Source organism: Aspergillus karnatakaensis (genome assembly GCF_047715665.1).
Source record: "Aspergillus karnatakaensis strain CBS 102800 unplaced genomic scaffold BJY04scaffold_25, whole genome shotgun sequence".
Lineage (NCBI taxonomy): Eukaryota > Fungi > Ascomycota > Eurotiomycetes > Eurotiales > Aspergillaceae > Aspergillus > Aspergillus karnatakaensis.
The window spans coordinates 183,920-196,389 of record NW_027395737.1 but is presented as its reverse complement, the minus strand read 5'-3'; the positions used below and the strand labels follow the sequence as shown (position 1 = coordinate 196,389).

Genomic DNA, 12,470 nt, shown 5'->3' with positions numbered 1-12,470 from the left:
GGAAGATGCCTATAAGGGCGGCGGGAATAAGTTCGCGCAACACATGAAGAAGCAGGACGAGGGTGGTCAAAGCTCTTTTAGTAAGAGCAAGACGCTACGCGAGCAACGAGAATACTTGCCCGCATTCGCCGTACGAGAGGACCTTTTGCGAGTTATACGTGATAACCAGGTTGTTGTGGTAATTGGAGAGACGGGATCTGGGAAAACGACACAATTGACGCAGTTTCTCTACGAGGACGGCTACGGCAAGTTTGGAATGATTGGATGCACGCAACCCCGTCGAGTCGCCGCAATGAGTGTTGCCAAGCGGGTTAGTGAAGAGATGGAAGTTGATCTTGGGGATCTCGTTGGATACGCCATCCGATTTGAGGACTGCACGGGGCCGAATACAGCTATCAAATATATGACCGACGGTGTACTTCTCCGCGAGTCGCTCGTTCAAACCGATCTCGATAAATACTCTTGCATCATCATGGATGAGGCGCACGAACGTGCGCTCAACACGGATGTTCTGATGGGTCTCCTGAAGAAGGTCCTGGCTAGACGGAGGGATTTGAAGCTCATAGTCACATCAGCTACGATGAATGCTGAACGATTTTCGAGATTCTTCGGTGGCGCTCCAGAATTCACTATTCCTGGAAGAACGTTTCCTGTCGACGTCCACTTTTCCCGTACGCCTTGCGAAGATTATGTTGATAGCGCCGTTAAGCAGGTCTTGGCCATTCACGTCTCGCAAGGCCCTGGAGATATCCTCGTCTTCATGACTGGTCAGGAAGATATTGAAGCAACGTGCGAGCTAGTCGATGATCGATTGAAACTGCTGAATGATCCGCCACCGCTTAGCATCTTGCCAATTTACAGTCAAATGCCGGCAGAGCAACAAGCTAAGATTTTCGAACGGGCTGCTCCCGGCGTTCGAAAGGTGATTGTGGCTACAAACATTGCGGAGACCAGTTTAACAGTCGATGGCATCATGTTCGTGGTTGATGCGGGTTATTCTAAGCTGAAAGTGTACAACCCCAAAATGGGAATGGACACACTTCAGATCACACCGATATCACAAGCAAACGCCAACCAGCGCTCCGGAAGAGCTGGGCGCACAGGGCCTGGCAAAGCATATCGCCTCTACACAGAAGTGGCCTATAAAAACGAGCTATACATTCAAACCATCCCTGAAATCCAGCGAACCAGTCTTTCAAACACCGTCCTGCTTCTCAAATCCCTTGGAGTGAAAGACCTCCTAGACTTTGACTTCATGGACCCTCCGCCCCAAGAAACAATATCGACCTCCCTCTTCGAACTCTGGTCTCTCGGAGCCCTCGACAACCTCGGGGATCTCACACCCTTAGGTCGACAGATGACGCCCTTCCCTATGGATCCGCCACTCGCAAAACTCATAATCACAGCTGCAGAACAATACAACTGCAGCGAAGAAATGCTCACCATTGTCTCCATGCTTTCCGTACCTAACGTCTTCTACCGTCCCAAAGAACGACAAGACGAATCCGACGCTGCGCGCGAGAAATTCTTCGTCCCCGAATCCGACCACCTCACGCTCCTCCACGTCTACTCTCAATGGAAATCAAACGGCTACTCAGACCACTGGTGCACAAAACACTTCCTGCACGCGAAGACACTCAGAAAGGCAAAGGAGGTTCGCGACCAGTTAAACGATATCATGGTCGTGCAGAAGATGCCCCTTGTCAGCTGCGGGACGGACTGGGACGAGATAAGGAAATGTATCTGCTCAGGCTTTTATCACCAGGCTGCCCGCGTTAAGGGTATTGGCGAGTTCCTCAACCTCCGCACAAGCGTTAGCATGGCACTGCATCCGACTTCGGCCCTTTATGGTCTGGGCTACGTACCCGAGTACGTCGTCTACCACGAGCTCATCCTCACTAGTAAGGAGTACATGTCCACCGTGACAGCCGTTGATCCTCACGTACGTCCTCCCTTCTTGCATGATCTCTTACTCTCCTTTTTCTCCCACAACTAGCCTTCTTAGAAGACAAGCTAACCGTTTCTCTTATTTACATACAGTGGCTCGCCGAGCTCGGTGGCGTCTTCTACAGCGTGAAAGAAAAAGGCTACTCACAGCGTGACCGACGCGTTACAGAACTCGAGTTTAACCGCCGGATGGAAATCGAGTCGCAGATCGCGGCGGACCGCGAGCGCGCGGCCGCGCTGAAGCAGCGCGAGGTTGAGAAGACAGAGCTCTCGAGAAGACGGAATGAGGTCGAGGTGGGCTCTGGGGTCGTTAGGAGGCCAGGCGTGGGGAGGAAGGTTGGGGGTGGGATTTCGGTCAGCTCGAATGGTTCGACGGGGGCGTCGAGGAATGGAATTGGTGCTGGTGGTGGGAGAGGCGGAGGAAGTGTGGTGAAGAAGCCGGTTGTTAAGAGGAAGGGAGGGAGGGCGTTTTGAATTGGGTGTAAAATTTAGATATAGATAGAGCTTGTATAATTCATATACCCCGGTTGGTTATTTCTTATAGTGATTCATTGCGCCTCAGTATCTATTTCGCATGGCATGAGGGCGCTATTGCAGAATAGTAAATGTTACATTTTTCTATATCCGTTTGGTATACACATGTATAGCCTCCCTCGCCGGTGGTATGTTATGTAGTACTAGTATAGAGTATGGAAAGAACTCTTCCACCAGGGAAGTGCTCTAGCCGGATCTCATATTCCTCGCGAACCTTTTTCAGCATTCCTCGGCCATTCCTCATCGTCCCCAAGTAGTATAAAACTGTCTTTCGCCTAGTTAATAAAGTTAATACAGAAGAAATGCAAGATCAAACTGCCAAAGATGTAGTCCGCGAATGCCCTATGTATCCCAAGCGCAATTGTTAGCATATTCTCATCTCACACAGACCGCGGGAAGAAGAAGAAGGATCTCACCTCTCATGCGACACACCACCCGTCTCCTCACCACGCCCAACAGACTTCCCCTTCGCCGCGTTCTTGCCCACAACTGTATCAGTTGAAGAGCTCGTTTGCATGCGCAAACTAGCCGTAAGAACAAATTGCCCGACAGCAGCACAGAATCCACTTAGGAAGGCGTTGAATGGCTATTAGAAGAACCACCTCGGTCAGCATTGAATCAACATATAAACCCACCCTCCAACAGTACTAAACAATCCTCTGGACAGAGGAAGTAAGACCACTTAGTAATGTAAAACAGAGAACGTACATAATTCCCCGCAACGACACAATAAACAAACTGCACCCCACCGACGAGCACCAAGAAGGCCATAAAGGCATCAAGGAGCAGTGTGCGCTGCGGCGTGGTGTTCAGATACTGTTTCCAGACATGGACGGCGATATCGGAGACGGAGGCATTTGTTGAGAGCGTCTTGGGACCCGAGGAGAGCGTGGCTGGTGTAGATGCTGCTGGTGTTGCGGCGGGTGCGGAGGAGGGAGGTGCGGCGGCGCGTTTGGTGGGCATTTTAAATCTTGTTGGGGCTGTTTTTGCGGACTGATATGAGTGTTCGAGCTTAGCGCAATTCACGGAGGATATCGAGGGCAAAGATAGCGGTTGTTGCGCAATTGGGTTGGATTGAATTAAAGGTGGTGAGGATGGGCTGGAGCTAACTATGGCAAGCTGTCCAGTCCGGTGGTGGATTTCACGTGATCCTGCGGAGTATACAGGCCGTCTCGGAGATAAAACAAGCATCGACTGGTAAACTCCTTACGCTGAATACTTTAGCATTGAGGTATTAAAAACTCAATTTGCATCGAATCATATTTGATTTGGCATAGAAAGGGCGTAAGTTATCATGGCAACGCGCTTAGCGACCTTACGTCCCCAGCAGACACTGGGGTAAAAGTGTTTGATACCACTGGTATTGAGTATACGCCTGGATAGGAATGCCGTTGAATGAGTTGAGAGTAGCAATATCATCTGGTATGCTCTTCATAAATGGGATTTTGATTGTATGTGGGTATCTTGTTCAATGCCTCCGCGTCTATATAGATTGTATAAGAAGACCGAGTAGGCGGCGTAAATGGAAAAATGAAATAATGTATGTATAAAATGCGAGGATCAAGCAAGCCAATTGGTAATATCACCTGCGAAAACGTCATTTGCTCCTTGCATTTCCATTTGAAAGTCCCGTAGCACCTGATCCCACTCCTGATAGTTCGGGCCAGGATCAGAAGAGCCTTGTGAATTGCCAGGAGACTGATCACTCGGAACCGTCAAAGTGGGGTTAACAGATGCTCCTGACGGAATTGAGCTGTGCGGTTCAGGTGCAGCAAAGATACCAGCCTCAGGAAAGATCTGATTGATCACTCCCATCGGACCCTGACCGATGTCAAAGTCTAATGGATTCTGAAAGCTGAAGCCCATTGGGGGTGACTCGCCAACCAGTCTTGTGTGCTCGGGAAAGTGCGATGAGAAAGGCAACCCAACGGAAGGCCGTTGGAAGTTTGTAGAGGCGGAGAAGAGTCTTTGGCTAGTGGCATGCTGGTCTTCCATGTTAGCCGTCAGTTCCGCCAGTTGCGATTTTCGTAAAGCTTCTGCTCGTCTCATTAGTTTGGCGAGTGGGCGCCAAAGCATTCCCTTTCGCTGCTTTGCGGTCAGTAGCCAGTCATCATATACAGTTGTCACTGCTAGCCATGCCCTGTTTGTTAAAGGGCTTAGTGGGCGGACGCAGAGTTCAGAAAGAACCATGGCAATGGCGTGCCACTGCATGTGAGCGTCAAACATCCAGCTCCACCTCCTCGTGTTTTGATCCTCCTTAATCAATCGAGCGAACTCGGTGACTTCGATTGACGTGATAAATAAACTTTCGCGAGATTCTTGAGTTATCTTCGAGTTGTTATCGGAGCGTGTCATCGGGTGGTTGATGACGAGCCACATTTTTGTGAGAACGAGGCGAGCGACAGTCGCACTAATCCACTGGATAGGATCGGCCATATCAATGTATTTCAAATATTGCTCCTCGACATGCTTATTCACGGCTTGAACAACATTACTGCATTTATCTGGGGAGTGGCCCGGCCCGGCATTATTAGGGGTTGGACATGAATACTCAACTCGTCGAAGAGCAAAGCATATATCAGTCCGAATAAGAAAAAAGCTCATATCTGTGAACCCCACTCGCGGCTTCGGTGGCTCTGACATGTCAGGAGATATGTCACTATCATTGACATTCAAGGGAAGTCTAGTGTCGAACATCCGGTCGTGAATCAGTGCGTCCGTGCCATGATCTTCAGATGATCGAGAGTCGAGCAAAACAACATGCCACCACAATCTTCGACGCATTTCCGCTTCAAAGGGCTTTAGGCCGAAGTTGTTTCCATCGCGATGTAGACCAAGTCCTTGTGCTAGGCGGAGTATTAGAGCCGACATGGACCAGACGAATTTTGTGTCATCTTCGCGCCGAACTGCATTCAAAAATATAACCGCAGCTTGCATCAGCGTCAGGCTTTGAGTATTCATGAGTCCAGCTCGCGACAATGCCTGCTCGACAGCGAACCGGTAACGTGTAACAAGAGTTTCGCGAGCTTCTCCTAACCAATTCAAACATTGATCGGCTGACATGCTAATAATAGCCGTAAAGTACATTGCGAGCACTAGGGCCTCGTTGTTCTTATCCAAAGTATCTGGCGTCCGAGGGGCACTTGTGAAAAGCTGTTGAGCAGTTGGTTTGTAGACGATAGGGAGCAGCGGCTGTACATTCTCGGCATAGATGTTCCACAACACTGGTACCTTGCCCGGAGGTGGGTGGAAGTTCTGAAGCGAGTGTGCGAGGGAATAAAAGCCAAACACCATTCCCTCGTGGGTAGTAGAGTAACCAGACAGTGACCGGGGCGAGGGTTCGTCGTCTTCGTCCGAAGATGAAGGATCAAGGATATCCTGCAGTTCTTCAATCTACTTTTAGAATTAGAACGATGTTCTTCTAGCAACCACAACCACCTTTGGAATTCAAGAAGAACAGACCTGATCTCCAAGACTAGCCCAAAACCGGTTGCTCACATAACGGCTTCTGTTATCCTCGATTACAAGTCTTCCAAATTCATGCTCTAGTGCAGGCGTCTGTTTTGCGCCAGCCATTTTCGGGCAGCCGACATGAACTTCATTCTGAGGAGGCTGCGTTGGCTCGTCGGTTGAGTTATCACGGTGCTGCTGAGGCGGAGATTGTGTGGATTGGGTTTGTGCATTATTAGGGTTGGTGATAGCGGCTTCGACTATACTCTCCAGCTGTCGCAGACGAGACAGCAGCTCTGTATTTTCGGCCTGGGGCCGCTTTACCTTGCGAGGCGCGCGACCAGGTGGAGGGAAGATGCATTCAATGCCGGCCTTGGTGCAGTTTGAACAGGGTGATCGTTTATTGCAGCGAACCTTTCTCCGGCGACAGGTTATGCAGCTCCGGTGAGCTAGAGAGTCTTGAAGGACATGGCTGTGAGTAGCCGGTGAAGGGTCGTCGGAATTCGCGTCACCAAGGGCGAACGACGAGGAGGTTGGAGGGTAATTTCTAGCGGCGGTAGCTGGATCCAGCGGTGGGATCGACATGACGATGGACAGATATCTCTCGAGTACGGAGTACCTGTGTCATCGCAAGAGAGCGAGCAGAGCGAGGGGCAGAGGCGCGGGCGCAATAACTCGAAGAAGCGCCAAGTGAGCAAACTCAAATTGGTACCTGCATTATTGCCCCTGGACCTGGGGCGAGGCGGACGCCGGACGGTTCCTAGATAGACAAGTGTGAAGATGAAATCTGAAACAAATATAAAAAGTTGTGGATAGATCTTTCGCGAGCTTGAGCATTGAAAGTGCTGGGTGGGTCTCAACTTTCTGGGGAATCTCATCCCAGGCTGTAGCGCCAAGCGCCGCCCGTGACATTTACTTGAGCTGGGATGCTGGTCCACAACTGGATAGCCTCGCGAGTCGCGCCTTCGACATGCTGTCCGCCACCCACAAGGAAATCTAAGAGAGTACAAACCTTTAATTGTTGGTTCCGGGATCAAGTCACTGAGAGAGTCCACGATAAGGCGGAAAATCTATACTTTCACTCTAAATACATGGTATCATCGCAATATAGACAGGGAGTCGGCGACTAGCTATAAGAAGGGTGGGAAACCCCCAAGAATCGCAAGTAAATAGCCAGACCAAGACGAATCCAACCATATTAGATCATAACGCCGGAAATTCAACCCCCAAATATGAGTATTAGATATATAACGCCGGGTATATGCACGATGTCTTCTTATATGCTCGAGATTGCTCTCATCTGTGGCGTTGTAGAAGCATTCAATTGGCATTGCCGTCTGCTATCCAGCGGCCATACAGATGCTTGAGTGGTGTTGTTCGAACGGGGATCTTTGGGGCATCACGCTTTCGTGACATCGTTTTTTGACTTAAGAGTGGTTAGAGTTTGATGGATAGGGTTACACGGGGTTGTAAACTCACCCAACTTTCTCCCATATGCCAGTCTTTTCATTGAAGTGATGACTAATGGGTAATTAGAGTCGAATTGCCAGCGTTGTTAGGGCGTATCTTACCCTTGATAGTTCTTGTTGCTTAAAGCTTTAGGGCCGTATTCGTCTTGAAGGAGTTTCGTATAGGCATAAGGGATCCGAGCGGGCACGTCTTCGAAATAGCTGATCCGAAGGGGGTAAATATCGGCCTCCTGCAAGACGTCAGTCGCTTTCTATCAGATTATCTTGTGAACGGAACTAACATCAAAATTGTGACGATCCTTGCACATCAACGCGCCAGGTTTGCCATTCGCTCGACCAGCGTCGTCCGCCCGTACTGCGGTGATGTCGATGAATAGTCCGGAAGAAGTGTCGATCCATCTCCCATCAATCACATTCGCTTTGTCCATCTTCGATCGGACCACATATTGCGGGTTTATCTCAAGTAGGTACGTCCGTCCGCCCTCAACTCCCTCAAGATCAAAATGATGCTCAGTCATGTTGTAATAGTCGGCTAGGAAGTGGATTGTGGGTTCCGAAATCTGGACGTCGAGGTCGTTGTCCCACGGGAAGATCTGATCTAGATCAGCAAGATCCCTCAATCAAACAACCTCGAGTTTTGTCACCTTCTGATTCCACCACCATGCCAGAAGCGATCCATGCATTATCCAGGTTTCCGCGCCGAGATCCGCCATTGTCGATAGGTATGTTTGAATAAGAGCGGAAAGATGTGGAAGGGTTTCTTCTTCGGGGAGGGTGCTTTCTGCGAAGCTGCAAAGGAAATCAGTTGGCGCGAAATGGAGATTGCGGTATTAGAGGAACGCACCGTCCGTCATAGTGATAATGGAAGCTGAGGATCATCGATGTCAGTAAAGTTTTTTCGAGATAGTTTAGAGAGTTAGAATATAACATACGTGGATTCCTCTAGTAAATAGGTTAATAGGAGGTTTTCGATTGCAAGGTCAAGTACGACCTAAGGTGAAAGCGCGGCGCGAGGAACTCACTGAAATATTTTGGGCCGGGCTCCCCTCCGAGTCCACTGTAGTTCTTGGGCAAGTTTTCCCTCACATCTTCAAAGGTAACCTCCGTTAGATTACCATGTATTGTAGAATTGCCTTGTACCGTGATATTACTCGGCGAAATGTCTCTCGCGTCCTCGAGGGTGACGTTCCCTGTCGAGTTGTTCGACAAATCGTCGGCGTTGACAGATAACAAGCCGCAGAGGGCGAGGATGAAGTGATATGCCGGCGACCGCATTGCGCAAACGGAGAACCCCCAAGTAGTAGACTCGACTTTCTAATCCTGGGATTACTGCAGTATCATATGGGAGACACGTTGTTACACAGCACTCAGCAGGGATTGAGACACTCGTAAGGGGTACAGGATAAGAATGAGGAGATCACGATAAAGGTATAAAGCGAGTTTCACAGTAAGAATGGGGAGGACAAGAATGAAGAGTAAGACGAAGATGCAGGCACTACTGTCTAACTGGGAAGAATCCAGCGCTGGCCCCCAAGCCCCAATAATCCATGGGGACCAAGGTCGCAAGGCTGGTTGTTAATCTGATGGAGTCGTGTGCTCAGTTTCCGTACCCAGCCTGAATCTCTCTGTGAGTGGCCAGCATTGTCCAGCCCTGTGGAGACTTGGCTTATGGCTGCAGAGGCGCTGCCCTGGCAGTGAGTGCTCTGTTGCTGAAGATTCCATCGATAATGACGTGGGTACTTATACCAAGAAATCAGAATACGACCCTGTGATGGACATATCTACTTCTCATAGTCTCTGTACACCTTAAAGGTTGAATTCTCAAAGCTTGCCAAAGGGGCTCCTCAACGGTCGCTGGACGCCGGAAGAGGCGGTTTTGGAAAAACGAGCCGCGTCATGACAATGACCAGGTTACTGATAGTACCCCACTCGATAAGCCATCGGAATTGAATAGATCAGTAGTTACAAGTTTTCGCGGATTCAATATCCTATGGGTTCATTCGCAATAATACCTGAATGCCTGTTGATAGATAACGCGGAGTGACTTTGCTCCCAGCAGGAGACTTGGCATTAAGCTTTGTGGTGTCTATCCGAAGTTGCCGGCTTTCCCTAACTAACTTTCCGTTCTCACGGGCCACTAAAATTAGTGATACCTAGTATATGTGTGGACTACGGAGCACTCCGGAGTACCTGCACAAGTGGAATTTTCTAGTATCAACATTGGAGGAAAGCTAGTATCTACTAGGTATTCCTGTGGGCTTTTGTGCTCTCTTTGTCCTGGCGTCAGCGTTGAAGAGTTTGAGCAAAGCCATTATCTTTTGTGCACATGAAATGAGAATATGCTGTGCAGATCATGTGACTGATACCGTAGTCCGCGTGGGACGAAGGACCAATCATCGGTCGGCTTGATTGCTTCCTGAATGGAATCGTCTCCAACAACCTTACAGACGGCCAGGGGAGCCTTGAACACCGCCCACTACTACACCTTAGTATGGAGTTGTTTCAATTGAAAGATGTCAGAGTTTGCAGATACTACCACTGCTTCCCATCGATACAGTCGAAGAGTTCCAGATGAGAAGCGCAAGCGAGCTGCACAAGCGTAAGTTCGCCGGCTTGATTCCACCTGTTCCAAATCTAGCATAGGCAATGGACTTACGATGTTAGCAGATGTGACCGGTGTAAGGCCCGGAAAAGCAAGTGCGTGGGAGTCGCCACTGGCAGATGTCAACGCTGCACTCGTGATGATAGGGTGTGCAAGCTCTCGAAGTATAGCATCAACATCAGGCCACAACCCCCAAGGCCCCGGCCCATACCTCTGGGAGAAGCTTCTTCACAAATAAGAAGAGGGCCAGCAACTGGTGTGCTGACCCGAGCAGACGACATTAAGCCTAATGGCGAGCGATTTGACATGGGAAACAGTTAGTGACCAGGTCTTATCTAAAGTCGTGATGTCTCGCTAACTGCTGTTCCAAGGTCAAGGAATGAAGATAACTTGGCCCAAGTTTCTTTTGCAACTGCGAGAAACCCTTGCACTGGATCCTCATACAGAGCTCAATGAGGGGGATATGATGGCTATGCAAACGGTACATTTGTCCACAATTTAGCTATGGTATATCCCCGAATATGGCTGATCAAGACCAGCAATTCCACCAGCCCACGGTATTAGAGCCAAATGAGATCAATCGAATCCAAAAGGCTGCTCGCGCTCTACCTCCAAAACCAGTTACCGATTTCTTGATCTCTGTGTGCTTGATGCACGCCTCTGATATCTTTTTTTATTTCGACCAAGCGCAGTTTTTGGCGGACGTTGACCAGCTTTACACAGACCCAGCATCTCCTCTACGCTTTGATAGCGGCTTTATATGTTTGATTTTATCAGTTCTAGCATTGGGTAGCCAATGGACAGAGCTGGAAAGACCGTCAAGCTTCCCTGCTGATCTCCGGCCAGATGGCGGAGACCTCGGACGCATTTTCTTTGAAGACGCTCGATCACTAATTCCCGACCTCATGGATCGTACATCCTTGACATCTGTCCAAGCGCCTTTTATTTTAGGCGTATACTCATTACCGGACCGGGCCGTTATGTCTGCATACGCTTATATGGGATTGGCTTTGCGCAAAGCTGTTGCGCTTGAATTACATCAACAGACCGACGACTCGAGACTCTCAGAATGTGAGAAGCAAATCCGTTGTCGTTTGTGGTGGACTGTCTACTCTTTGGAAAGGTATGTATATAAAGTGTTCATTGATTCAGGATCAGGTTGATGACAGGTATAGGACTACTGCCATAAAGCTAAACCGCCCACGATCAATTGACCCCGAAGTTATTACCGCACCACCACCAAGGCCTTTACCTTCTTTGGACCGCTTGCAGCCAGTAGACAATGTTCAACATCAAATTGCACATGCGAGACTTGTAAGGATCATTGACCGAGTCGCCGACTTGAGGTACGTTTATTTACGCTCAGCTTCCACCTTAGAAAGAACAAGACCTTAACCCGACTCCTTCTTAGTACTGGCACGCGTGATAGTCGGCAATTTGAGGCACTACAACTTGAGTTAGAAAGCTGGAAGCGTGAGCTTCCTGCAGCACTGTCGATAGAGCACATTCAACCCAAGGATGCTGGCTACCGCCGTGTTTTCCACCTTCAATTGAACTATCTGTACGCGTGGATAGTCATGGGCAAAGGTTCTCTCTTGAATACCATCCAGGCCCACGTTCGTGATCATCGTCATGATGGAGATACGACATGCCTGAGCAGTGAGGTTGGATTTGATTCACTCGGTCGCTCCTGTGTGGAGGCTAGTAAGATGATGTTGCATCTTTGCGAATCCATATCGCACAATAATCTGGTTTCCCGGTTCTCCTTTACCGACTTCCAAGGTTGCAGCATTGCAACAATAGTGGCTATACTGGCTGGGATCATTGAGCGAGACTCGGACTACGACGCCCGCGTTGCTTTTGGTTTGAATTACCTGCGCACAATGGCTCTTGGTAATGTACCAGCCGAGGTAGGAGTACGCTTCGTGGAAGCTTTACGATTGATCTCCAATGAGGCGTTTATCAAGCTCGGAAGTGTATACCCGTCAGAGATTGACTCACCGGAAGTGCATCAGGAGGCGCTTCATGCCGCCGGTTACAGTCAATGGGTGCAGTGGGTTTCTTCCAGGACAAGTCGGAGTGTCGAGCAGCAACCGAACATTGAATTTGAAGTCCCGAATCTAAGTATTCCAGCAAAGACATCGACGACAGAGGACACAAGAGAAACCGCGGCAAATGTTTTGAGTGGCCGTACAAGCTGGCCGATAGTGCATCAAGCCGCTTCTGACACGACACTTGTTGACCCTCCGCAGACTTCTGTTGATACGTGTTCGCCACAGCAATTGGAGACAGACCCACAAATGATCTGGAGCCATGATGATCAATTAACACTTATGGGACTGACTGGTCTCGACATCCTGGAGTTCGATGCTTTCTCGCATCTTGACCAATTCTAGCTCGACATAGCATGATTATATAGTGATTTCTCTTAGTTGGTGTTGGATTTACTATAATATGTGACAAGAAGA

At 49.2% G+C, this 12,470-nt stretch overlaps 3 protein-coding genes across 3 annotated transcripts; 1 reads left to right on the top strand and 2 right to left on the bottom strand.

Moving 5' to 3' along the window:
* Positions 1-2,470: 2,470 nt before the first annotated feature.
* On the bottom strand, positions 2,471-3,554 carry BJY04DRAFT_189425 (putative oligosaccharyl transferase subunit Dad1). The gene is made up of 3 exons (XM_073711367.1): positions 3,190-3,554; positions 2,898-3,067; positions 2,471-2,823 (listed from the first exon to the last, which is right to left on the bottom strand). Exons 1-3 carry the CDS (start codon positions 3,442-3,444, stop codon positions 2,757-2,759), a joined length of 492 nt encoding a protein of 163 aa, XP_073571060.1. The 5' UTR covers positions 3,445-3,554; the 3' UTR covers positions 2,471-2,756.
* A 487-nt stretch (positions 3,555-4,041) lies between these two features.
* Positions 4,042-8,675, bottom strand: BJY04DRAFT_207643 (putative C6 transcription factor; the record flags this gene model as incomplete). The annotated part of the gene is made up of 6 exons (XM_073713880.1): positions 4,042-5,874; positions 5,980-6,550; positions 7,503-7,630; positions 7,682-7,960; positions 8,045-8,160; positions 8,423-8,675. The coding sequence occupies 6 exons, from the start codon at positions 8,673-8,675 to the stop codon at positions 4,042-4,044; spliced, it is 3,180 nt and encodes a 1,059-aa protein (XP_073571059.1).
* Positions 8,676-9,624: 949 nt separating this feature from the next.
* Positions 9,625-12,469, top strand: BJY04DRAFT_189412 (Zn(II)2Cys6 transcription factor). The gene is made up of 6 exons (XM_073711366.1): positions 9,625-9,999; positions 10,068-10,318; positions 10,374-10,483; positions 10,542-11,125; positions 11,178-11,348; positions 11,414-12,469. Exons 1-6 carry the CDS (start codon positions 9,914-9,916, stop codon positions 12,396-12,398), a joined length of 2,187 nt encoding a protein of 728 aa, XP_073571058.1. The 5' UTR covers positions 9,625-9,913; the 3' UTR covers positions 12,399-12,469.
* The last annotated feature ends 1 nt before the right edge of the window (position 12,470 follows it).

Coding starts and splice junctions, on each gene's coding strand:
- BJY04DRAFT_189412 (XM_073711366.1), top strand. CDS start 9,914: ATGTCAGAGTTTGCAGATACTACCACTGCTTCCCATCGATACAGTCGA. Junction 10,319..10,373: donor GCGATTTGACATGGGAAACA/GTTAGTGACCAG, acceptor TGCTGTTCCAAG/GTCAAGGAATGAAGATAACT. Junction 10,484..10,541: donor ATATGATGGCTATGCAAACG/GTACATTTGTCC, acceptor GATCAAGACCAG/CAATTCCACCAGCCCACGGT.
- BJY04DRAFT_189425 (XM_073711367.1), bottom strand. CDS start 3,444: ATGCCCACCAAACGCGCCGCCGCACCTCCCTCCTCCGCACCCGCCGCA. Junction 3,068..3,189: donor GTGTCGTTGCGGGGAATTAT/GTACGTTCTCTG, acceptor TTCTTCTAATAG/CCATTCAACGCCTTCCTAAG. Junction 2,824..2,897: donor GGTGGTGTGTCGCATGAGAG/GTGAGATCCTTC, acceptor TGGGATACATAG/GGCATTCGCGGACTACATCT.